This window comes from Cavia porcellus, unplaced genomic scaffold (assembly GCF_034190915.1).
Source record: "Cavia porcellus strain 051 isolate PalLab524CR breed Dunkin Hartley unplaced genomic scaffold, mCavPor4.1 scaffold_2, whole genome shotgun sequence".
Lineage (NCBI taxonomy): Eukaryota > Metazoa > Chordata > Mammalia > Rodentia > Caviidae > Cavia > Cavia porcellus.
Window position 1 is genome coordinate 110631205 of NW_026947485.1, and position 26370 is coordinate 110657574.

A 26370-nucleotide genomic window follows, 5' to 3' on the forward strand; every position below is an offset into this window, starting at 1 on the left:
GGTAATGCTGACCTAGACCCCCTGGTAACTAGGGTGCAGTTGCCAGATAAAATATGTTAGTTAACTTCAAATTGCAGATAATAAGCAGCCATTTTACTGTATGTTCCAAATAATTCACTGTTTTGGCTTTGGCTTTGGTTTTTCAACTTGGAAATCCTAAATTGGGTTGTGGTACAGTTATGGGATGTTCTGTATCCCCAAATGCCATTTGTAGTCAAGCCGGCCATCTCCCTGGCTAGCATTTTCTTTGGCATGTCCAGCAGATACCATTGATGTCCTGCTTTTGTGCCCCTAGCTCTTTACATTTTTGTGCCAACTGGCCAGATCTGGCCTGTTTTTCTATTGTCTCTTAGCCTGAGGGCTTTCTCTGGCTTGGGAACCTTCTCTGCCCTCTTGCAAGACAAGATGAAAACACTGAAAAGTTAGTACACATGGCCTCTGCCCTCGACTAATGACTGTTGAGAGTTGGCGGAGGAATATCCCAATTTGTTTGCCTGCCCTGAAACTATGAATTGAATGTTTCGTATTGCTTTTCAGGGATCCAGAGCTTGTCCATGGTGGTCACTTGCTTGATAAACCACCATTTATTGCTTTCGCCTTGACTCTGTGACCTCTTAACTAGACTACTCACACTCAAATCATTAGCTTAGGGTCTGTTTCTCAAGGAAGCGCATTGCAAAGCATGCAGATACACATTGGCAGTTTCTAAATGGTGGAGGGGATGGGAGTGTTGTGGATGGCACCTTACTGGGAGACGGTTGAGATGTAGACACAGGTGATTCCTAAACAGCCCTTGAGGACTTGCTGAGACACTATGAGCAAACAAAGGCAAGGAGAGAGACTTGAAGTGACGAACGGCTGGTGGCTGGAAGCCAGAACACCTGGGTTCATCTCTCAGTTCTTGCGTTTTCTAGTGTACAGCATAGAACATTGGATAAATTGTTTTATTCTTTTTATCCTTAGTTCATATCTATGAAGTGGTTATCATATAATATACGTCTACATTAATATGTATGTTATAGTGATATATGATAATACTCTGCCACAGCCTTATTTTGAGGGTCAGATAAAATAATACATGGAAGAAGTACTTTTAAATTGTAAGACACTGTATGTACATCCCTTGGGTTAACTAGCATGTCAAGGTTCTGCTGTCTTATCAGCATTAGTCTTGAAGCTTAAATAAAAAATAATGATAATAAATCTATCCTTAGGTGCTTACATATGCTGGACGCTATCCTAAGCACTTTCTGTGTATTAACTCACTTAATCCTCATGACAATCCATTGACAATTCTTCCTCGTTCTACATATAAGAGATGGAGGAAGGAAGAGGTCAAGTCTTTTGTGCAAGATCACATGACTTCTAAGTGACAGAGCCAGGGTTTGAATCCAGGGGGGTCTCAATCAGAGCTCAGAGAGCCATAACAACTATGCTATCTTACCACTAAGGGCATACTTGTCATTTTCCTGTTTTCTCTATTGTCTCTTCTGATTCTGTCCCTCATGAATAATTTGATTTTAGTGCCTTTGAAGTCAGGCATACACTACTGCTTAGAGTCCTGTCTCATGGCATGCTTTGCCTAAATGCTAGGTACTTCCTTTTATTCTTCAGCTTTTAGGCTTCCCATGACTAGCTTCAGGTGTTCTGTGATCCAGGCACACTTCCTTGTTCCTATTATCCTTTCCTTTATGATCTTTTCTCTCTTTTACCCTTTTCTTTGATGATCTTGTAAATGCTGATCATGTCCTTTGGCTGGCTTTGGCTTAGTGTGACAGCCTGTCTGTCTGACCTATTTTACATGACAGTCTCTATGGCTTCTCTTTAGCTGTCTTTTCTAGGAGTTTTATTTTTGTATAAGATTTTGGTAGAACATTTTGTAAAAATATGAAATGTTGTAGAGTACTTAAGAAAGAAAAGACAAATGCGAACATCGTATGCAATAAACATGAGCTAAGATTAATAATATCAGAAAAAATGAAAATGAGGAAAGAGGATTTAGAGGAGGAGAAGGGAAGGAGGAAAGAAGGAAGGAAGGAAGGAAGGAAGGAAGGAAGGAAGGAAGGAAGGAAGGAGAAGAGGATTTAAAAATGAAGCAAGCTCTATTATGTACATATATACCCATTCCCCAAGATGATTGTAAGCTACATGTACTGCAAACATATACTCATAAAAATAAAGGTTTAAAAGTTCTTTTTAAAAAATAAAGAAAGAAATGACTTAGCTTTTACTCAGAATATTCTTTTTTTGGGGAGGATGAATACTGAAAATTGAATTCAGGACCTCACAATGGCAGGCATTGTACCACTGAGCTACATCCCTGGACCTCAGAATATTCTTTCTCTCACAGTTTTTGCAGAAAAAAGTCAAGAACAGCCTGGGAATTTGTATGTTTCCTCAGAGCACTTCCGGAAAGGTAAGCCAGCGTGTCCTCAGCTTCCTTTTTTATAAGTGAAACTTTAATGGGGTATTCTTACCTCGGAGACTTCTCAGGGTGATGGCTCCTTGGCATTGCAAAATAGAGACCCAGGAGTGTCTTAGGATGGAGCTATCTAAGAGTCCTGCACTGAAGATAAAGACAGAGGGGAGGCCCTAACACACTGTACTAATCGATTATACAAAGGACACTAAAATACCAGGAAGGGCCACTCAGCACATACAGATACATTCTAAGCCCTGAGGTGCCCTGAGGTTCGTGCCAAGAGTGGCAGCCCAGCACCCAGGCTATCTGTGATACAGCCTTCTGGGCTGTTTACTCTGTCTATACCAGCTCAGTCGTGCTTTAAAGACACTTTCTTGCTGTTGGGTAAGAACTTAGACATTGCATTCTTCTCAAGAATTTTTATGGAAGTTTGAGGAGCTAAATGTTCGCCCTCCCCTCATTAATTTGCTTGAGTTAAATAGAGACCTTCAGTATTATCCCATTAAGATTCATGTGGAAAGTAATCATGACACAATCTAGGCATTTAAAGACACCCTAAAGGACTATGGCAGTGGGAGATTGGAACTGATGGGAATGTGCTTCTGTTTTCCCTCCTACTCTGTCTCTCAAAACCTTAAAAGGGCAAACCTGGCCAAAGGGCATGTAAGTGTGTGTGCTCAGATGAGCGAATGGATTGGCACGTAACAGATAAACTTTAAGGTTTTTCCCCAGTATTTATTGGTAATGCCATCTCTCTTGTCCCATCTTCTTGTGTCCCTGAATCACAATGCCCATGTTGGAGAGATTTGGGATCAAATAACCTTAAACGTATCAAGAAGTAAATGTCAGGTTGTCTTCACAAACCCAGTGGCCCTATCATCTCTGCAAGTAGCTCATTCCCTGAAGAGCTAAGGTTACAGCCTGGAGAGGGGGTGCTTGGCTTCATGTTTCCCTGGACTCTTCGAAGCAGAGAACTGTTTGTAATATGAAAGAGAGACTGGCACAGAGCAACCTAAATAGCCAGTTAGAACCCAGCACATCCCTGATACTTGGTGCTACTGGACCTGGGTTACAACATCACTGGTGTTTGATATCCTCCAGCATTTCATGCCAATTAGCCTATAATCACTGCTGAGATAGGCTGGGAATGGTGGTGGGAGATGCATCCTGGCCAGACTCTTCCATTTTAAATCCACTTCTAGAAGTGGATTTAAGTCTAAAGCTACTAGTAGTTCTCATGTGGGAGTGATTTTGCCCTCTCCAGAGGACGTTTGGCACCACCTGAGAACATTTTTAGTTGCCACAACTAGGGAGAGGAGTGCTGCTGGCACCCAGTTGGTAGAGGCCAAGGGTGCTGCTGAACATCCTACAGGGACAAGACAGCCTCAAATATCAGTAGTATCAAGGTTGAGAAATGTTGGTCTGAAGGCATATTGATAATTGAGGTCTGGGGAATTTGGCAGGGTTCACATCTATCTTAAATGCTGGAGCCTTCTCTGCTTTAATAGACTTTGAAATTAGTAACCTCCTGTCCTCTGACTCCACATTGTTTCCCCCTTCTTGGCTTGTAATTGTTCCTTTGTGATGTGCCCTTTTGAACTTGTGAGCAGCCTCATCACTGTCTCCCATTTCTCAGGTCTGCTCCCTCTCTACTAGGAAGCTATGGAGCTGAGGTTTGCTATCTTTTCAGAGCCACCTGTCAGACCATGGAGGGACAGGCCCCAGTCAAGTGTATATGACCCATTTGCTGGAATGAAGACGCCGGGCCAGCGGCAGCTCATCACACTGCAGGAACAGGTGAAGCTGGGCATTGTCAACGTGGATGAGGCCGTGCTGCACTTCAAGGAGTGGCAGCTCAACCAGAAGAAGCGGTCTGAGTCCTTTCGCTTCCAGCAGGTAGTGCCACCATCTTTTAGAAGCCTTTTCGTGTCACTTTGCTACTGAACAGTGGGGAAAGTGGGTGGCAGCCATCCAGTGTTGCTCCTACTGAGCACCTGTGACTGTGCCTACAAACCCTGGTGGTGTGTCCTGTGGGTGACTGTGTGTTTCCCTGGCCTGGACATATAACTCCCTGTGTTTTTAACTAAATATCATTTTCTACGACACCCATCCCTAGTTTAATGTCTGCAATTACACAAGAAAAAATTGGGGTTAGGGGCTAAGGGACATGTCCAAGACCACTCTCACTGTTGAGTGGTTAAGTGAGGATGGGAACTTTTTTCCTCTATCTCAGTGGAGTCTATTTCAACCTCCATCTCCCAGCACCTGACATGTAAGCTACCTGGTCAGTGGTATGAGCAGCAGCCATCAGCCCTGAGAGGGAGCATGGCGTCTAGGGGTGGAGAGAAATGCTGGAGAGCAGTGGATGGTGAGGCAGAAGCACCGGTGGTTGAGGTTTGACAGCAGCGTGTCATGCTGTGCTGTGCATTCAGCAGAATTTAACCTCTGCTCCTCATGACATGCACGCAAAGGAAGTACCATCACCCCAGTTTCCCAGAAAACAGAGGCTCAGTGAAATGCAGAGGGGTCAGGATCCAAACCAGCTCCAAGTAAGCCTAAACCCCTTCATCACACCTTCTGCTTCCTTAGTGCTCCTTAAAGGGGGCCACAGTCTCTTCCAGCAGCCTCCTTCCTTCTGGGATCTGAAGGGTGAGTGGGTACCCATCCTGAGTACTGAATCCAGGAATCAGGGTCCTTCTCACTCAGGTACCCCAGGATTACTACAAGACTGCTGAGAAAAGTCCAGCCATGGCCACAAAATGATCGTTTTTTTTTTCTCCTTACCAAAATGTGTGACCACATGGCACAGTAGCTATGGGAAGCCAGGGTTCTGGAAGCAGCAGCTCAAGTTTATACCCTTGTTCTGCCACTTGCAACTAAATGATCTTGGTCTCTGTGTCTCACCCTGCAGGCAAAAAACAACCTTTCCAGTTTGGCCTTCACTGAACCTTCTGGTTCAGCCCAACTGATTGGATATTTTCCCCATTGCATTGAAAACTCAGATACAGGGCCAGGGATTTAACTCAGTGGCATAAGCCCCTACCTGGCAAGTGTGAGGTCAATCTCTGGTACAAAAAAAAAAAAAACCCAAAAAACTTCAGATGCTTAACTTCCCTAGAATGCTTAGCCACTGGTGTTAATGGACTGAAATAGAAAAAGTCTTGGCACTCAAGTATCTATTCTACATTTATTGAATGAATGCAGTGGACCAGATGGCGGGACTGTAGGGTCCTTCTCCTCAGATACCCCAGGATGACTTAGTCTTTCACCCTTGGAGAGCCCACGTATCCTGAAGAGATAAGGCACATACACATGCATACACACACATGCCTATGAAGAATGGTATAAACTAGTGGCTGATGGCTGTTGTGGACAGTACTAAGGACTGGAAGCTATCAAGGAGAAGGTGGGCCTTGCTTGACCCAGGCCTGGAACAAACACATGGAGAGCAATAAACATCACTTCAGGTCAGGGGAATGAAGAAAGAATGCAGTGTCAGAGGCAAGAACGTAGGCAGAGTGTTTGTGGGCAGGTCAGAGACTGGTTTTGCTAGTCAGTGTCCATGGGAGAGGGTACTCGGTTATAGAGTGATAAATGGAACCAGGAGCCAGAGGAGAGGAAAAACTGTATTGGGAAGAGATGTCTTCTCTTTGGGCACAAATCAAATGAGGATGTGAGTTTGTCCGAGAGCTGACCACGCTAAAGATCACTTGCATCTGAAAATGTTATTGTGATGTGATAGACTCTGCGTACAGCGTGCAATCGGAAAGTATCTCTAATGCTCACAGGGTATGACTGTGGTGTGTATTTAAACTCTGTCTTTTTTAATAGGAGAACCTTAAGCGGCTAAGAGATAGCATCACCCGAAGACAGAAAGAGAAGCAGAAGTCAGGGAAGCAGGCAGGTACGGGCTGTCGCATCGCCGCAGCATTGCTATTTTGCTTGACCCTCCTTACTGTTGTGGTTTGAGTGACAAGGGCCTGACTGTCCTTGGCAGTTGGAAGGATGCATTTCCTGAGCAGAGAAGGGAGAAACTCCATTCACACAATGTCTGTTTCTGACTTCAGTGGTGAATCTTATGTCATCAGTTCCCACGTCACACACTGCCTCAGAAGCCAAACACTCAGGTTAGCGGGGCTCCAAAAAAGACCAAAGTCTTTGTTGTAATGACTGGTTTAGTCAAATGTCCAGTAACACCATTGATTCCTCCCACACACACTTACTGAGCACAGGTCACCCAGCCAGACACAAAGACCTGTGAGCCACTGTCTTTACCATCTGACAGCTTAGGGGTTAGTTGTCTTTATGTTCATGTGGGATTCGTTTCCCTTATAAGGTCAGCCCCATGACACCTTCAAAATGTTGTGTAGAAAGTAGCCTAGCCAATGTTAATGGTTTTGACTATTATAGGGAAAAGTGGTTAAAGGTTATAGCCTGGCACAAGTTCAGAGAGCTTATATGAAGACTTTTGCTTGTATGTCTAGATTTTAAATTTGTGCCACCACTCCCCAAACTCAGGTATATCTTTCCTCCCAGTGGAAGCGGGGAGCAAAGAACAGAAGAGGCAGGAAGTCTGCCTGACGGTCTGCAGTTATTAGGGGAAGGGGTCAGATAAAAGGGCTCCAGGAGGAAAATGACCAAGTTGCTTTTAAAACTAGAGCACTTGGACCTAAAGGTAGAAGTCTTGAGTAAATGAAACATTCCAGGATCTTAAATACAGCAGCATGGAGCCTGTGATGGGGTGGTGGCCCTGTGTCTGAAGGCCTAGGAGTTTGTAATGTGCTCAGCTGGCTGGATTCAAGACTGGGCCTTCTGGTGGCATCACATCTTTCTGCTCCCTGGGTTTTACCTGGTGCCACTGGAGTTACTAAAGCAAGATAACATACATGCGGAGAAGCAGGGGACACAGGCATGAATCCTGAGGCCGGCAAGATTGGGGTCAGATTTCTGCTCACTATGGGCAAGATCCTTTGCCTCCGGGAGACTCAGTCCTTATCTGTAAAATGGCAAAAAACCAAAACAAAAACCCACAAAGTTCTCATTGGGAAGGAGTCTGGGTATAGTCTTTGCCTCTTACAAAGGCAAAGTCCAGAGTCCTTGGCCCAGGGAAGCACTCTAAAACCATCTGCTCCTGTAGTCACGCACAGGCTGACATGTGCCTGCACCTCTCAGGCAGAGCCTTCCAGAACGAGTACACTGGGACTTACTGTTTCGGGTCGAGCCCTAGGGTCATAAGTTTTGAAACATTACACAAAGTCCACCCAAGGTTGATTAGGGTCCAAATAAGCGATTTATACCCTCAGGTACCTATAGTCTAAGTCAGAATGCTCAATGTCCAAAATTTCCCAAAGCAGCATGACATTAATCCTCTCTCTATGGCTCTGTAGGAAGCAGACCCTCTGACAAGGAATATTTTGTGGGTAAGAGTTTAGTTATTTTTTATATCAGGGACTTTAATTAAAAGCATGACTATTAAAACTTTCATAACTGGACGCTGTGTTAGCTTTTTATGGTTGTAAAAAATACCCCAGATGACCACCTTATAAAAACAAAAGGTTGGCTGGGGATATAGCTCAGTGGCACTGTACCTGTCTGGCAAGTGTAGAGTCCTGAGTTTGATTTCCAGTACCAAAAACAATACAAAAGGTTTATTTTGGCTCACAGTTTTGGAGGTTTCAGGCCCCAAAGTAACACATTATGGCAGGGACATGTGACAGAGCAAAATTCTCTGACATGGGAGAACTGAGAAGATGACAGGGCTGGGGTGTGACGCTCCCCTCCAAAGGGACGCTCGCAATAGGGATGCTTCTGCTGTGCACCACTACCATCTCCCAATAGTTCCAAGCAGGGACCAAGTCTTTAACACATGGGCCTGTGGGGGACATTCCAGATCTGAAGTATAGCAGACACTGAGCAAGAATGACTGGAGTGACCAGATGTGATGGCACACACCTGAAATCCCAGCACTCCGGAGGCTGAAGCAGGATGATTGCTGCAAGTTCAAGGCCAGTCTGAACTACATAGTGAGACTCTGTTTCAAAAAAGAAAAATAACTAAATAAAGAATGACTGGAGTTGGCAAGCAACCCACAAGGGCAGAATGTTCTAGCCGTGGGCCCCAAGTGCCTCCTTGTTTTAAGTTATGCTACTAAACAGCAAACAAACCAGGCCACTTATATACCTACTCACATCAGTCATTGGTTGAAGTCTATTGGCGGAGATACTTATAATTTGGTTTCCAGAGAAAGCTTTATGTGATTGGAAGTTGGACTGTGAACTGCAGGGTGAGGCCCAGAGGAATCAGAATGTCTGCCAAAGATAAGACATCCTTTATGGTTGAGTAGATACACTTGTTTAACTCTGTAAGCTGGGTTATATATCACGCCCTCGCTTGTAGTGACCTACCCTGTTGGCTCCTTTGGGGCCTCGGAGCTGCTGTTTGTCTCCTTGAAGGGGCAGGAAGGAAACTGAAAGTGCAGGGCGGATTAGGGTGCACAGGGGTGGGCCCACTTTCTCTGCCTTGAACACTGCAGCTCCTTTTAAAAATATGCTTTCTGTGTTGAGCGTCTGTCACTAGAAGGAGAGAATTCTGCTTTGCTAGAACGGGAAAGCATAGGAAAGCCTTTGACACACTCTCACATTGGTCTACAGGAGCAGTAGGGCTGCTGCTGAGTGGCATTTATTTCTAAAGGACCTTCTCTAAGAATGTAACCTACTCCAGACACAAGGACTGACTCTTCATTTGGAAACTTCATTTGTCTTAGAAAAGAAAAATAGCGATTGTTTTCTCTATTTTGGGTTATAGTTCTAAGGATAATTGAAAACTGAGCCTCTGTTCATAATAACCTGCCCATTTTTCTTAAGCCCCAGGGAGCAGCTCTGCCCTCCCTGAGCTGGCACAGTGTTGAAATCAGTGAGTGGCCTCTGGGCTTTTTGAGTGCTGTGGCCTCACAGAGAAGACAGTCAGTATTTGTGTTCTGGGTGTGTCCTATAGGCAGACGACAGCTGAGTCACAGTGAACTTGGGTTCTGATCCCCAATTTGTCACTGAATCGCTTTATGATTCAGGGTCGTTCCCTTAACCCCTCAGTTTCCTCACTGGAGTTATACCTGGCTTATCTACTTGATGGAGAAGTCATAGAGCTCAATGGAGAGTGCATTAACAGCACAGGTGCAAACACTGAAAGGTGCTATGTAATGTCATAATAAGAGTTATTCCTGATATTATACCTTTATTCAAAGGATGTCAGGATTTTGTAAACATTTAGAGTTAGCTGTATCTGATTTTTTTGAACTTTGGTCTATTTTTTTCTTGTGTGTTTTATGTTCCTTTCGCATAGAATTGTCAAGGGTGGAAAATTGCCATTTTGAAGTTACTTAAGCAGACAAGAACCTTCTTTCAAAAGGTGATTTTAAAAAGGTAGATCAAAGATAGAAGGAAGTCAAAAAAGAATGATATCTGTGTAGGCTCCTGAGAGTCTAGGGTCACACCCATGTGACAGTGCACCCCCATTCTTTGCCTAAATTCACTGCAGAGTTGTAACCAAGGGATCCCTAGATTGAGAGGGTTAGAAAGCTGGTTGAATACTGGAGCCTATGTTACCCTGGATCCAGAAAGCTCAGGCTTGTGCAGAGAAATAATCCACCCTCTAGTGTCCTTTATGCTGGACGTGCACTGTGTGTGGCTTGCTATATCCTGTCCTTATGCTGCTCTTTCCTAAAGTTCTGCTGTATTTATTTACCTTGCTTGGCCAGCCTCTAGATTTGTGAGCACAGCCACCTGTGTCACAGCCTCTCAGAACTTCCTGTTGCTCCAATCACATGGAAGTAGAGAGGAGAGAAAGTGGTACCACAAGGTTAAGAGTGCAGGTCCCAAAGCTAATCCTTCTTCCTTCCCACACCCCAACCCCGTTTCCACATCAAGGGCAGCAAGGGGAGCTTGGAGGCAGGGCTCCTCTGCTTTACACTTACCTGAGGAGGAAGTTGCTGCCAGCAGCACCAAGATGTCATTCTGCTCAGCAGCAAAAGTTAGAACCCGAAGATGGAACTCTAGGGAAGAGTAAAGGCAAACCACTGGACAGGGCTAAGCCAGTAAAGAGGTCAAGTTAGTGCTTTGCTAGGCAGAGAAGCACTCTTCTGTATCACTAATCAGTCTTGCAAGTCAAAAAAGGCTTTCAGGGACCTCCTGAAAGACCTCCTGTTATTAATTCTGTGAGTCACCGCTACACAATATGGGCCACCCACATCACACCCTGCCACCTGCTGTGCATCATGTGTTAAGGGATCAAGTGAGGAAAGTGCCTACACTCTCATGCCAGCATCTAAGTCCCACCTCGGCCATTTCCTGCTGTGTGACAAGGCTGCAACTTCACTTTTCCATGCCTCGTATCTGTTGGAGGCGATAATAACTGATTTCTTGGCTGTTGTGGAGATTCAGTGAGTGAAAAATATGGAAGGTCTGGGTAAGCCTGGTGCACAGGTGGCCCACACATGATGACTAAAGATGCACACACAGCCTCCTTAGACAGGAGGGTGATACAGAGAGGTGAACTGACTTACTCAAGTTGCACGGCTGCTAGTGGAGGAGCTGGAAACCCAGCTCTCTGACCGTGTCTCATCCACTCCCTGCAAGTGGAGAAATACGCACGTGTTTCTCTGCCCCTTCTCACATCCTACATCCCTTCTTTCTGTCTCCCAGCCTGGCCACACAGGAGCCCAGGGGTTCAGCATGATGTGGGCAGGGAGAACGATTCAGGGCTTGCCCTCCCCTGAAGAAAACAGGTAGAGATGGAGCATGAGGCAGTCAGGCGACAATCTGCCCTCTTGAAGATTATCCCTGTTCCTCTGATTCCAGACCTGGAGATCACAGTCCCCATCCGGCACTCCCAGCACCTGCCTGGGAAAGTGGAGTTTGGAGTCTATGAGAGCGGCCCCAGGAAAAGCGTCCTCCCTTCAAGAACAGAGCTAAGGCGTGGTGACTGGAAAACAGACAGTACCTCCAGCACAGCGAGTAAGTAGGGTGGTGCCCTCAGTGCCCTCCCCACTGTGCTCTACCTGGTGGCTTGAGGCGATTGAAAGCATTCTGTCATGAGCCTAAAGATCTCAGAGGAGATTTGATTTGGTTTTGAAAAGTGTAAAATATGGGAAACAATTAGCCTGTAAATTTTGCTTTTATCGTGTGAAGCTGGTGGACATAATTATTACTCTATCCTTTTCATAAAAAGCAAAACCTCATAATAATAACAGTTAATGTTTATTGAGCATTAATGATCTTTGAAGCTTCTTCATAGATTGTTGATTTCTGTCAAAACTTCTTGCTTTTTTTTTTTTCCATAGCAAGACAAAAATTCTTTAAAAGTTACTTTGACCTCTGTTTCGCAAGGTGGGAAGTTAGAGGCCTAGTGTCCTAACTGGGTTAGGTAGAGAATGTGGTTAAGATAGGTTTGATGTTAAGACAGTGTGGATCCAGAGCCGGTGCTCTTCTTAACCACTGCTTCTTGCTGCTTCCCCAGCTGGGTTAAGGGGAAAGTGAGAGAACAAAGTCAAAAGACTCAGATTTGAGAATTCCAGCTTTACAGACAGTGGAGGATCTAATTAGCATATGCTTCCTTTGAACTTGAATGGGAGTCTGATTGCATAGACAATGCCCACTGATGTACAGGCAAGGGCCTGGGCTTTGTTTCCACATCCAGGGCCCTGTTGGCTGACTCCGGGCACACTGGCTTCATAAGCCCCTTAGAATTTCTGTTTTCCATTCATTTTGCTGTTGTCAAAGCAGCCAGAAAAGTAATGAAAAAGCCAGAGAGAAGCTCAGTTTCAAGATTCATGTCCCCTCAAATGTGAAGCAGAAAATCCACTAATGAAATGTGGGACATCCCACAGTGTATCCAGCCTAGGATTCTTAATCCCTTTGAGTCTGATACATGTTCAGGACCTGTTTCCTAGAAAAATGCTTGTCTGTATACAAATATACCTTCATGCACACCTGTGCGTGCACACACACACACACACACACACACACACACACACCAATTCTGCCCACCTGTGAATTTAGGTCAAGAGTGTCTGTACTAGTTTCCCTCTTTACTCTATGGATAGATTATTTGTAACCCAGAGTGGGAAAGATCTTTCTCCAGGGTCCTGTGGCCTCAGAGTACAAAGTAGTTGGCCCTGGAACCCCTGCTCTTTTCTCTTTCAAGTTGATTTTGCTACCACCATGATCTATGGAAGCAGACCCAAAGCCTGTCACATGACCACATGGGAAGTCTGGACTGGACAGAGAAAACCTCCCTGCACATAGTGGTAGTGATAATGCCTTTCTAGAGACCCCTGAGGCAATTTGGAAATTCAAATTCTGACAAGTTCAGAAAAGGGAGTAAGTTCCTTAGGGACCACAGGTGGAAGGAAAGCCAGAGATGGGCAGAGCTTCTGTCAGACACGTTGGGAAGCAGAGGAGGGCTAGACACACACACACACACACACACACACACACACACACACACACACAGATGCTTTCATTAATAAAATGTTCACTCTTTACTGGCTCTATGCCGAGCATATTACCATGTGATCTAATTGATTCCATACATCAAGGCCTCAGTTTCTAAATAAGGAAATGGAAAGTTAGGAAGTTTAGCAACTTGCTCCCATCTCTTAGCAAGTAAGCAGGGCATCTGGGATTCACACCCAGAGCTTTTTGTTCCCTTTCCAGAGAAGTATTGCCTTCCAAGGGGCAGGGAGGGACAGTAAGGGTGGCTGGACTCTGACCTACCAGCTAGCCCTTTACCCCAGAATTGCATCCTGAAAACAGCACTATTTTTATTATGCTACAGCTGTCATGACTTGGAAACCACAGAAAAATAATTTCAGGTTACATCTGGTTATAACCAAAAACTCAAGATAACAGTGTGATATTTAAGAAAACAAAACTTTCATTGCAGAAGGACTATTGAGCTTCTCCTAGGTTATGTGGCCCAAGTTGTTTTTATAGTGCGTGATTATTTTTTCCCCTATTTTTGCACAGAGGACAGCTCAGGCAACTGAGGTAGACAATGAAAAAGAACCAGTGCCTGTCTTTAAGGGCTTATAATACCGAAAGGAAAGTACAGAAATAGTACAAGTTAGATGTTCATCTGATTCTTCTTCCCCAGCAACAGAGTGTGGCAAGGGCTGGCAGTATGCTCCTTCACCCTGGCCAGAGTATAGGTGATAGGGCTGGGGCCAGAGGTTCCTACCAACTGTGCAGCCCGGAGGGATATGGCCAAAGTCATCAGCCTGGAGAGGGGCCCAGGCCACAGCAGTCCAACCAAGGGAGCCAACGTTTGGAGCCAAGTGTTGGGGTTAAAGATTTAAGAATGCCAACAGAAGGGACAACAGAACCCAATTGGTATGAATTTCTAGAGTTACTGAGCCAGTGCTTGTGACCATTTTCTACTTTCTGATTGCAGATAACCTTCAGAACAATGTGGCTCATTGTGACCAAATGGCAGGGACCAGGATGAATGATCAGGGAGGCTCAGTCACAGAGAGGGATGGGACCCATGTGCCCAGGGCTTGCTTTTAGTTAAGAAAATCTGGAGAAATTTGATGGCATTTGCCGTAAGCAGATTTTTAGCCTGTGGACAGCAGTGGGCCAGGCAAATGAAGAGAAAAGGATACTCTGGTCAGGTGAACAGTGTTATATGTAGACAGCTGAATAGAAAGGGACCATGTTTCACGTGCTTCTAATGAACAAACTGAATTTCCTGGTTTATGAAAATATTTTGACACAATATTTTAGGTATAAAAATATACCCCCAAGAAGTAGTCCAAAGTTATAATCCTAACTGCTCCATTTAAGCTAACTTCTAAATTCATTCCCTAAATTCATATTGCCAAAGTTGATACCACAACATGGCAAAACTAACACTATTTCCAAACTAATAAGAGCTATTTTAAGTTGAAATTGAGCAACCCTAAGACTTGGCAATCTGTTAGTAGCAATACTGGTAAATCAAAAAGTTAAGATTTCCTTGTTATAGTTGATTAATTCTTCCTTCTTTAATGCCAGGTCACCATGGGTCCAGGCTGTTTCTAATGTACCGAACAATACAATAGCCATTGGCCATATATAGCTATTTACATTTAAATTAATTAAAACTACATAAAATTTAAAATTTATTTCTTTAGTTGTACACTAGCTACTATATTAGCACAAAAATGGGACATTGTCAGCACAATTTCAATTGGAAAATGCTCTGCTAATGACATAGGTGATAAATTCCCAACTCAAGAGCTTTGGGCACTTAAACTTACACAGTCACAGTTCCTACCATGAATGTAAATTATATTTTTGAATTTGAGTATAGCATGTTTTTCCTGTGTGTTTGTGTTGCACTAGGGATGAAATTTAGGGCTGTGCAAAGCCATCACTCTTACCTTTGAGCCACACCCCCAGACTTGCATTTTGTATCAGAGTGTCTCACCCCTTATTATAAGGTACCATGTACATGTATGTCACATGTACATGTTTGCTGTATTCTAAGTAAAAGAAGAACTACAGTAACAAAACTAGTTCACAGATTTTAGAGATACTATTGAACGAGAATCAGAATGCCTTTACTTCCCTGTCAAACCAAAGCACTAATAGCAAATAGGATTTTCAAAGAAAAAATAATGGAATCATGTTTTTGAAGCACTTAGTGTATGGGATGCCCTCAGTAAGGGGTAACTGTTAAGCTGAAAGTGGTAGTCAAGACTTAGTAAACTATTTCATGGAATGCTGACAGAAAACCTGAACTCTACTAAAAGGGCATGACAGCCACATTTTGAAGAATCCTGCTTCCACTGCTTGTATGTTGTTTCTATCAGTAACATAAGCACTAGAGCTCTGTATTTGGTTTACTCCACAGTCTAACTCACTTTATTTCTACTCTTCAGGCAGCACGAGTAATCGCTCAAGCACACGAAGCCTCCTCAGTGTGAGCAGTGGAATGGAAGGTGACAATGAGGTGAGAGCCGGGGTTGTCACCCACCTGTCTTGTCCTCTGGGTCATTTCATTGCAAGAGACAGAACTTCAGTGAAGGAATGCACACAAAAAAAGTCACATATTGTATATTGTAGGATTTCACTTATATGAAATATTTAGAATGGAGAAATCCCCAGAGACAGAATATGGATTCATGTTTGGCAGGGGCTGGAAAGGGACGAGAATAGGAAGGAATTAACTGCTTAATAGATACAGTGTTTCCTTTTGGGTTATTAAACTGTTTTGAGACTACATAGAGTTGGTTGCATAACACTGTGAATTCACTCAGTGTCCCTGAATCATTTGCTTTAGAATGGTTGGTTCTATGTTATGTGGATTTTACTTCAATAAGAAGAAAAGAAGGGAGGGAAGAAGGCAGGGAGAAAAATGGAAAGAGACAAAAATCTGCTCAACTTAGATAGTGGTATCTATGGGAAGAATCTGATCAGTCTCAGAGACTCCAGGGACAGGGATCATGCCAGGGCCTAGATTAGGGGCCACAAGGGATGCCAGGGAGAGCGAAGGACATCGTTCCCTATGTCCCCAGTTCAGTGCTATTGTGTCTGTGATTTTCAGTATATACCTATATACCTGCTTTCTTCCTGCCTTACCCACTGGCCTTTTCTGTGTAGTAGCACAGTCTCTAGAGAACCACAAGGCCTTGGGCTGAAAGGAAACTGCTGCTTTGGGTAGAGGCCCACTCCAAGTTGGCTGAATTTGGGTCAGAGTGTCTACCCTGATGCAAGGACTGAAAGAAACAGGAAGGCCCACCTGAGTCACCCCCAACCCTGAAGGCTCCAGAGAACAGCTTGTCACAGGGGGTTTGTGAGAAACTTTTAGATGCTGCTGGTGTTGACAGCCATGGACCATGTTTTAATTAGCATGGATTTAGGGTTAAAAGGTTCGTGAGAATGTGGGCTAGCCTGTCCTTCTCAACAACAGGAAGACATGGAAGCTGCCAGAGGACGCTGGGTTGATTTCCAGTTTGTGAGCCCCCTGCAGCCACAGCCTGAAGAAGGCTGAGGGACTTTTGTGATATGGGTGTCCAGCTGTGCTGGTTGCATCAAGTAATTTTCATGTTTTTTTCTCTTCTTGTTTGCGTAGGACAATGAAGTCCCGGAAGTTACCAGAAGTCGTAGTCCAGGCCCCCAACAAGTGGATGGAACACACACCGTGCCCTCTGAGAGGCCCCCCAGGGTGCCTCCTCGAGCCGCCTCGCAGAGGTAACATTGAAGTCCATATTTTTTCCTCACTCTCTGAATTTCAGAAGGAGTAGGATTTGAGGACATGTGCAATAACTGAAATTCCTAATTTTGACATATTTCATTAATGTAGGTGATACTTTACTCAGTTAAATGGTATATGCACTATTTCATAAGTGAAATGAATAAGCACATGTCAACTTTTAAAATAATTTTCATTGCATGGTTTTTCTCTAAAGTTTATTAGCATATATGTGTAGTATATAATGTTTACATTACTTGTAGGAATTGGTACATGTACCTAACACATCTTAATTCCACTTTTATTCCCTTTTCCTTCTAACCCTCCTCCCTCCACGCATCCCCCTTGATCCTCCTTCTTTGTTGTGTATGTATACATGTTTGCAAAACATAATGTTTACATTCCTTGTATGGAGTTTGTACATGTACATAATACATTCCAGTTCCTTCTTTTCACACCTTATCCCATCTCTTCCATCCCTTCCCTCCATCTCATTTTTGCATTTGTCTGGAAATAAATTCCCTAGTATCATATTCGCCTGGCTGTGTTGTGGGGAGATGTCTTTTGAGGGCAGGCGATAAGAAGGACTTGGAGTGGAAATGCAGATGAAGCAGGCTGGGCTGCTGCTGGTGAGCCTGGCTCCCGAGCCAACATCGTGAGGTCATGTATGGGCAGAAGCCAGTGCTAGACTTGGTTAACTTTTAGGTGCCTCAATATTGTGTATAAAATGGGGTTACTAACAGAGGGCCTCACAGAGTTGTAACAATTGAGTTCTTAGCCTGTGGTAAGACCTCAACAACATGAGTGGGTTTTTTTATATGTATACTGGGAAGAAGTAAACATCTGGAGATTTGGAGAATGAGTATCAGATTAAAGAGAGTGACTGATTTCTTGGGCTGTGATACATGTTTTCGTTCATATTCTGACCCTTTTTATAGTCTTGTGGAGTAACAGAAAAAGTGTCAAAGATAGCTAGTGTGTCTGCCAATGCAGGAGAGACTAACTAGCTTTATCTCAGTTTGACTTTTTGATGATTAAAATATAATATGCTGGGGAAAGGAGACTAAGAAGTAAGTATTTTTTTTTTTAATCAGGACATTTTTTTGCATTCTGAAACTTGTAAGCTAAAGCTCATCAGTGCAATTTGTTGACAGAATGCTACAAGAAAGCTTTTCTGGTTTTCTGGAAAAAGAGGCTACGTCTGAGCTTTTCCCTTTATCCTTTTGCTATTTACCAACTTTCTCTGTGCTCCCACAACATCTGTGTACTGTTGCTGCGTGAACAGTCAGCTTCCTTGGCGTAGCCTGGAAGGTTCATGTTAGAATATTACTCTCACAAGGAGTAGCAGCATTCTGTTGCCAAATTTCTCTTACATCCCATGACTTGAGAATTGCTATAGTAGGTGACTGAGGAGGCCTTACCATAGTAATGAACGCCACTATTTAATGAGGGGGGTGGGAGGTATGTCAGATACACAGTAGTCTTATTTAATTCTCTCCACACCCCTGAGAGTAAGAAGGATCACATTTTATAAAAGTGGAAACTAGGGCTTGGTGCTGGGTGAGGACTTGCCCTTTTGATCTTTGTGTTACATCGTCTCAAGAAAGTCTGTGTGTCAGGGAAGGAGATCCAAAACTCAACACCTTTTATTCCTGAAGACTGAGGATTTTGGAGGTAGTTGTCTAATTGTAGTAAGATAAAAGAATTCTTAAGATTGAAACTGTAGGGCAGGGGATATAGCTCAATGGCAGAAGTGCCTGCCCGTCAAGCATGCGGCTGTGAGATTGATCACTGGTACAAAAAAACAATAAGATTGAACCTGTAGCTACGAAGATTCCATAGGATTTTGTTACTGGAAGAGAGGAAAAAAAAAAAAAACCTTAGAGGAATGAGTTCTAGACATTAAAGGACAGAAATTAGGGTAATTTAAATATGTGAAAAAGAGATGGTAGATCAACTATTTGGGGAGTCTGGAAATATACTGGGATAAAGATGGAGAGACAAAAAGAGAAGAATACTTTCTGCTAAAGAAAGTATTTATGCTAGGTCCAGTGGTACAGCACCATAATCTTCAGTTACTTGGGAAGCTGAAGCAGGGAAGACTGCAAATTTAATACCAGCCTTGCAAGTGAGGGAGACCATATTCTCAAAAAAGAATTTAAAGAGGGCCAGTCTGGTGTTAGAGTTAGTGGTTAGATGCTTGCCCAACATGAATGAGGCTCTGGGTTTGACCCCTACCCAGGCCCATACTGGGGAAGGGGGTAGCAGCAGGTTGTGTGGTGGCTGGTGATAGTGGGTGTAGAAGGAACAATGTTTGCAAAGAAACTTATAACTGATACATTTTGAGCTTTGTATTCCTTTCTGGTGTGAAAATGATCTCTATGTATGCAGTTGTGTGTATCATCTCTGTAATAAAATGAGGCAACTTTTGAGCAAGGAGTAAGGCAAACCCCTCTCCTAATGGCTTGGATGGCTGGTGGCATGACAGGAGGCGGCCGTGGTGTCCTGGGTTCACCCTGACCCTGGCAGCTCTGTTCTCCTGACCCCCTCCCTCTTGAGCAGCACTGCTGAGTGCAGCCTCTAGTCAGTTCTAGTCTAGTCTCCAGCTTACTCTGCATGTGGTAAACCAGAGCCTGGATTCCTAAATGTCCTCCAAACTCCATCTCCGTCTGCCCCTTTTACTTACTGCCACTGACTGGGAATCTTCGCCTAGATGTCCCACAGGCATCTCAGACATAGCAGGTGCAAAGCTGCGCTTCTCAGCCTCCCTATCATCCCGTGACCCAAGCTGCCACCTTCTCAGGGATTCCCAGCTTGGGCCTGGAGCACCGTTCTCTTCCTTCCCTCAGCCTCCAGCCCAAGTGTGTCTCTCTTACAGCCTGCACCCATGGCTACTTTGTCTCCAGGCTCTACCGTTCTGCTGTCCTTTCAGCTCTTAGATCCACCTCCTCCTCCCTACTGCCTCCACACTGCCTCCAGTCAGTCCCTCCTTCACACTGAAGCAAAGTGCACTTTCTAGAACACAAATAACTGGTGATGTCATTTCCTGACAGTAAGAGCCTTTACATTTAATTCTGGTATTTCGGTGTGCCCTGGCCTGCCCAGTCTCATGTCTTACCTCTCCCCCAGGCTGTACCCTTTAGGGTAGCTGCACTGTTTTTGTATTCTTTACCCAATCTGTTCCTTTTGCTTAGAATTCTGTTTTTCTATTCACTTCTAATCTCTGCTTAGAAAATTGTTGTACATCCTTTAGGATTCAACCCCTATGCCACCTCCCGATGTCTCCACGCAGAGCCCTCCCAATAGAAGGTCTATTCTAAGACATTAATACTTGAAAACCTTGTTTACCTGCCTCTTCAAGTGGTAGTAAACTTTGTGAGATTAGAAACTATTTTTTTATTTAAAAATTTTTTTTCTAATTGTCTAGTGTCTGGCACATAGGGGGGACTCAATAAATATTTATTATGTAAATGAAGGGATAAATGAATTGATGAATTCAGAGTTGGACTTTATAAACCTTAAATAGCCCAGTGCTGGTGAGTTATAGGTTGTGGAAGAGACTTCACATTCTCACTTGTGGTGAGTCTCCAACATATTCAGCTGAAGAAACAAAGAAAAGAAACAAAGCAAAGAAAGGAAGATAATGATGAGAACAGCAGCAGGTGCATTATATCTTGGCATGGAATTTCCCTTGTTCCTTAGTCCTTATAGGATGGGCAGCTGACAGTGCCGTACTTATATAGAGTTAGTATTATCCTGCCACCATTGAGAGGAAAAAGCCAAATTTTTACTAAGCCATTGTCTGTCGCACTTATTTTGCTGTTCATTGATGATTTTTCATCACTAGGAGTCGTGTACTACTTTCAGCAAGGCTTGCGTGCTCTTACCAAGAACTTGCTTCTTGGGCCTTTTTTGGTTGATGATTTAACTGCTTTTTTTTTTTTTTTTTTTTTTTTAATCGGTACCAGGGATCGAACTCACGACTGCCTGCTTGCAAGGCAGGCGCTTATGCCGCTGAGCTAAATCCCCAGCCCCTGGTTGATGATTTAAAGAGGCCCATGAAGTCCCTAGGAGAAACTGGAATGTCACAAAATGAGTGGACTTGGGACAGAGATATTTTTAATAAATAGAGTTTATTTATTTTTTTATTTTGAAGGTAATAAAATACAACAGAACAAGACAGAACAAAGCCAACTGAGACAGTATAGTGAAATTGGTACAGAACTTCACAGCAGGTTATCGGGATAACACTAATAGGTATCACAGTGTATCTCATTATCTTCACAATAGTTGTTCTTTCAATCACGTGTAGCAAAATATAATGAAATTTATCTTCACAATAGTTGTTCTTTCAATCATGGGTAGCAAAATAAAATGAAATATAGAACATTATAGAACTTATCAACACAGTATTGAATAGAGCAGTACCATTAATTAGAATAAAGCAAAACAGTAGTAAAAATATTTGCCTTCAAAGAGATGGTAGAAGGAAATCTTCCTTATTTGCTAAATTGCATGTGGTCAACCTCCTAAGACATGCTCAGATCTCTGGTTCTCATTTGCTAACGGTGGGGAGGGGACGTGGGATGTTTGACTTTTAGCCTGTACACCAGTAGGCTCACTATTGTTTAGCAGGGAGGCAGGCTGGATGCTTGGTTTCCAGCACCCTAAGTTCCAACGTGGTGTGGATCTCAGGAGACGCTGGTGGATCTCCCCCTGAAGGGGCCACAGCCTGCCACACCACAGCCACTTACCAGGGAGGAAAGCTGGTTGCTTGGTTTCCCAGCACCCTAAGTTCCAACATGGCATGGATCTCAGGAGGTGCGGGTGGTTCTCCCCTTGGAGGGGCCCCAGCCTGCCACACCCAATAGAGAAGTTTAAAAATTGTGTTAAACAATGTGTATGACTACACAAAGGCCAACTGGAGCCCTGTTATTTTAAGAGGACATTAACCAGCGTTAGGATTGCTTGATCTTGAACCAGATTCACCATCAGTAATACTTCACCTCCAACTGAGAAAAAGCAGCCAGTGCCTAGGTATTGCAGGACAGTCATGTCCACCTTCAGCTTTCCAGTGTCCTAGAGGAAACCCTGCTTTGGATGTAATACCCATTTACCTCCCTGCTTCTGATACATCTAGAATAACAAATCCATGTGCCTGAGATGAGGCATCAGTCTCTTACTGGAGTTGCTCATCAGAATGAAACAGAGCTGGCACACTAGCAGGTATATCTCACTGCACATTGGCCAGCAGAATGAGAGAGGGGGAACATGTAGGAAATCATGACTGTCTTGGAAAGGAAGGTAAAATCCCCTTTGGGGAAAGGATTATAAAGTAGACCTCTAATCCTTAGAGTAAAATTATTAGCATTACCTCTTGGATGTCTACTGTAACCCAGAAACTATGCTGCCTACTTTCCTGCTGTAATCTCCAAGTTACACATATACCAGTGTAGCTATCATTACCTCCATTTGACAGATGAAAGAAGGATTTCTGAACAGTCCAACTGCACACACAGAAAAGTGTGCATCAGCATCACTGCTAGATGTTCCCATAGGCTCTGAACTTCCCTTGTTAAAATATCATTTTCTGATTTTTGCCTGTTTTTTGTCACATGTACACATTGACGGTATCTGAGAGCAGGTCTTTGTTGATTTTACTTGCTGTTATTATAACACATGCAGGAGTAGTTGCATAGTAGACAAATGTTTGTTGAGAAGGAAGAGATTTTGAGGAAGAAGGGATTCCTAAACCTGCTCATGTAATAAGTGGTGTCACCTAACCGTGCTTCAGTATCCTCCAAAAGTCTGTAGTTTACAGTGCAATTTGAGGCGACAGAAGGAGATTGTCTTTTTGTTTCACTGTGTAAAGCTCAGTCACTCAATGACAAACACAGTGCCCTCTACTCCCAAGGACTGGAGCAAGACTTCCTGAGGATTTCTGTGGTTATTCTTTGCTGCTTCTGCCTTCCTCTCTTGCTCCCGAGGCAGCCCTTCTTTTCCCAACTTGTTTTCATTTCCCTGACCTATGCAAAGCTAATTCCGAAGACATTAATAAATATTTACTCACTGACTCATTCAGTCCTTGAGCATTCAACTCTGGGGTAGCACAGTTCAGTTACAGCACCTGACAAAGCTCTCTTTCTTGACTTATTGACCTGCTTCCTAGAGAATTAAATATTGGTTTTACAGCACACATATGGAAATGCTATCTGCAATCATTGAACCTATCTGTAAACAGACTAACCCTAGTCCACCTGGAATATCACTCAGGACTAAAAAGTCATCCAGAATAACAGGGATAGGGGTTTCTAGGAAAGCACATACAGAATGGGGAAAACACTTAGTGATCCCATGAGGAAATAATTAGTGAGAAGCAGACTAGAAATCGTCAATTGCTCTCCCAACAGGCCTGCCTCACATAGCAGGCCTCCTGTCTGGCTGCCTATTTGAATCACTTATGTTTTAAACATCTAAGTTTTATTGCTACTTAAGACTGGTAAATTCAATAGATCAGGAGACAACTGGATTTGAAGTGTTAGTTTGTTAACATATAGTTCCCAAGAGGAGGGGACCACCACCTTGGGAGAAGGTATCGCACAAAGTATAAAAGTGGGTCAGGAAGCAGAGTGATAGAAGGGAAGACAAGGGCAAGGCTAGATAAGTGGATTTAGGATTGAATGCTTTGGATAACTTTAGTGGACTTGAGGCACTGGAGTTGTCTCTAGTTGTCTGGTACCTGATTCTAGAATGGTAAGGGCAAGTTGGATAGTAGCCCCAAGGAGGTGGTCAGGGTCTGAGTCCAGGTTGGGTGGTTTGCATATCAAAGGCTTATAGTCCGTGGTGCTTGTAGACAGATAGGCAACTTGATTAGGAATTAGACTTTAGCTACTCCTGGGAGGGGTGGGCCATCAGGATCAGCAAGGGCAAAAGCATCAAAAAAAAAAAAATGCAATACAAGTGGTTGGGGAAGGGATGCTATATAAAAGTTTTGGGGTTTTTTTTGGGGGGGTGGTACTGGGGATCAAACTCATGACTTTCTGCTTGCCAGGCTGGTGCTTGTACAGCTGAGCTAAATCCCCAGCCCTATTTAAAAGTTTTGATGCTTGAGCCCTGTCCTCTAGAGATTAGGATAGAATGTTTCTGAGATGGAACCTGGAAACTGTTATTTTAAAAAAACTCTACTGCTAATTCTATTTTACTTACTTTTTAAAGATGGTGTTGTTCAAGTTGCCCAGGGTCACCTCAACTTTTCAATTTTCCTTTTTTTGCCTTAAAATCCAAGAAGCTGGGATGACAGGCACCACCAAGCTTGGCTGTTCCACTGGTGATTTTAATATACAGCCAGAATTGTGAGCCATGCCTGGCATGTATGCCACTCAGACTTACAGTATGTTGTTTCTCGAGGAATGTAACCTTTTATAGTGTACCAAGTTTGCCATAGGTTGTAGATGGCCAAGAAATACTTATGAAATTGGTTTCTAAATATAGTTGCTTTATCTTTCATTTCAGGCCTCCAACCAGGGAGACCTTCCATCTTCCTCCACCTGTTCCACCCAGAGGTCGCTGATTCCATCTCCTAAACTCTGCCTACTTGAAAACATTAAGACTTGCAACTTTCAGCCTGTTAATGATGTCTTCATGTTGTGTTTTCTGGTGTACTACTGATTTTAATATCCACTCTCATTGCTCATATTGTTGCAGTTCTAATGGGCTGGGTTATCCCTGAAAAATACATTATCAAGATAGGAAGAGTTAAAGACTCTGTACACCATCATCAAGAATATTGATCCATATTCTTTTCTCCAAAAACAAAAAAAAAGACCCCCCCCCAATGGACTTATTTAGGACATTTACCTCTACTTTTCTATATCAAAAGCCCAGTAAGATTGATTAGAAGTGTACTTAGATGTGATTTTACTGCAGTGTACTTATATTACTCCTAATGTATTTGCTAGTCCAGCCGAATTTCTAGAAATTATTATGGTATAAGACTTACACAGTATTCAAATAAGAAAGTGGCATAATTTTAAAATAGTTCTTCTGTTTGCCTATATATTTAGGAGGGTAACATACAACAAACTGAAAAAGACCTTAGAAAGGGATGAGTCCTAACTTCTCATGTAGGTAAGGCAAATCTGAGGTCCCATAGAAATCTAGAACCAAGACTTCTCAGAGGTTTAAGAGGAAGAGATCTGAACCTATTGATTGTAGATCAATGTACTTCCTATCTCTAGCAAGCTAATTCATCTTTTCTTCAAGATACGCCCAGATGTAGAAATTCATCAGTGAGGCTGGATGTGGTAGAGCACCCCTATAATCCCAGCACTCAGGAGACTGAAGCAGGAGGATAGCTGTGAGGTTGAGGTCAACCTGAAGTAGAAAGTGAGTTTGAGGCCAGCCTGAACTGCCTAGTGAAACCCTGTCTGAAAAAAGATAGAAAAAAAAAAATTCATCAGTGACTATAAGCCTTTTGGAAGTTTCTCCTTTTCTCATCTCCCAGGTATGCAGCTACCAAGTACTTCCTTCAGTTTGGATACTTATAACTCATTGTGCTTTCAAACCATCGATTTTGCCAAGGAACCAATGAAAATTGTTAGAACTAGAAGCACAGGATCCCAAGGACTTCACCTATTTGCTCTATTGCCTTTTTTATTTTTATACTTTAAAGATAATAGACTCCAACAAAACAAAACAGAACAAAGCCAATCAAAACAAAGCGGCAAAATTGGTACAGAACTGGAAAGCAGGATACTAGGAAAATAGCTAGCATAGCATATCTTGTTATCTTCACATTAGCTGTCCATTCCATCAGGTATAGCAACATCAAACCAAAACAAAACAGAGTAAAACAAATCAAAACAGAACACTGAATAAAGCAAAACAATTAATCAGAACAAAATGAAATAATAACACTGTTGGACTTAAAAGACAGAAGGAATTTCCCCATATTTGTTGTATTGCATTCTGTCATCCTCACAACAGATGTTCAGATTGCCAGCCCCAGGCTTGCAAAATCAACCAAACAATACAAGAATTTAGTTGCTTTTTGTACCGCAGTTGCTATCAACTCAGCTTTTCCTCCAGATCATTGTTACTTACAGTGGGGTGAGTAGGCTCATAGGACTGACTTTTCTCTTTTTGGACCCTGCATGGCTTGTGTGGCTTATCAGAAAGGCTGGCTAGTTGGCTTCTTGTTTGACTCCTCCCAGTCCCAGCATAGCCGATTATCAGGAGGTGCTGACTTTTCTCTTTCTGGATCCTGCATCTGTTCTATTGCCTGTTAAGTATTTAGTTCTAACCATAAAGACAGAGAAAGACTGTTATTTCTCTCTGCTGAGGGATCTGAAAAGGAAGAAACTAAATAGAAATACTTTGAATACTTTATTGTATTTTATTCTTACATTAAAATAAATAGAAAACATAAAATTCAAAATACTGATGAGAAGCCTGGGTTTCATGATTGTGATGCACTTGGGTCAGAGATGGAACTGATGGAGAGCAGCAAATTAAAAGTGCCAAGACTCAAGTGCTTTGTAGACATTTGTTGAATATTTGTTTAATTCTGCATAAAAGAAGAAAAGGAAAGAATCTGGATGAAAGAAGAAAAAAGAATCTGGGACCATGTTATCTAAGAATGTTTTGGGTTTTTTTTTCAAAGAATGTTTTTAATGGTTATGAAAAATGTTTTATTCTCTACAAAAACTACTGTCTGTCAC

General features: G+C 43.0%; 1 protein-coding gene across 2 annotated transcripts in view; it reads left to right on the forward strand.

Annotated features, from left to right (window-relative positions):
• Nucleotides 1–26089, forward strand: part of Pik3ap1 (phosphoinositide-3-kinase adaptor protein 1) — a 115496-nt gene extending 89407 nt beyond the window's left edge. For both annotated transcript variants that reach the window (XM_003479559.5, XM_023561473.2), the window contains 7 exons: nucleotides 2351–2416; nucleotides 4113–4318; nucleotides 6254–6326; nucleotides 11275–11430; nucleotides 15339–15409; nucleotides 16532–16650; nucleotides 24164–26089. In XM_003479559.5, coding sequence (XP_003479607.2) covers nucleotides 2351–2416; nucleotides 4113–4318; nucleotides 6254–6326; nucleotides 11275–11430; nucleotides 15339–15409; nucleotides 16532–16650; nucleotides 24164–24221 — 749 coding nt within the window. In that variant the 3' untranslated portion in view covers nucleotides 24222–26089. The remainder of the gene's footprint in view (nucleotides 1–2350; nucleotides 2417–4112; nucleotides 4319–6253; nucleotides 6327–11274; nucleotides 11431–15338; nucleotides 15410–16531; nucleotides 16651–24163) is intronic.
• Nucleotides 26090–26370: the final 281 nt, after the last annotated feature.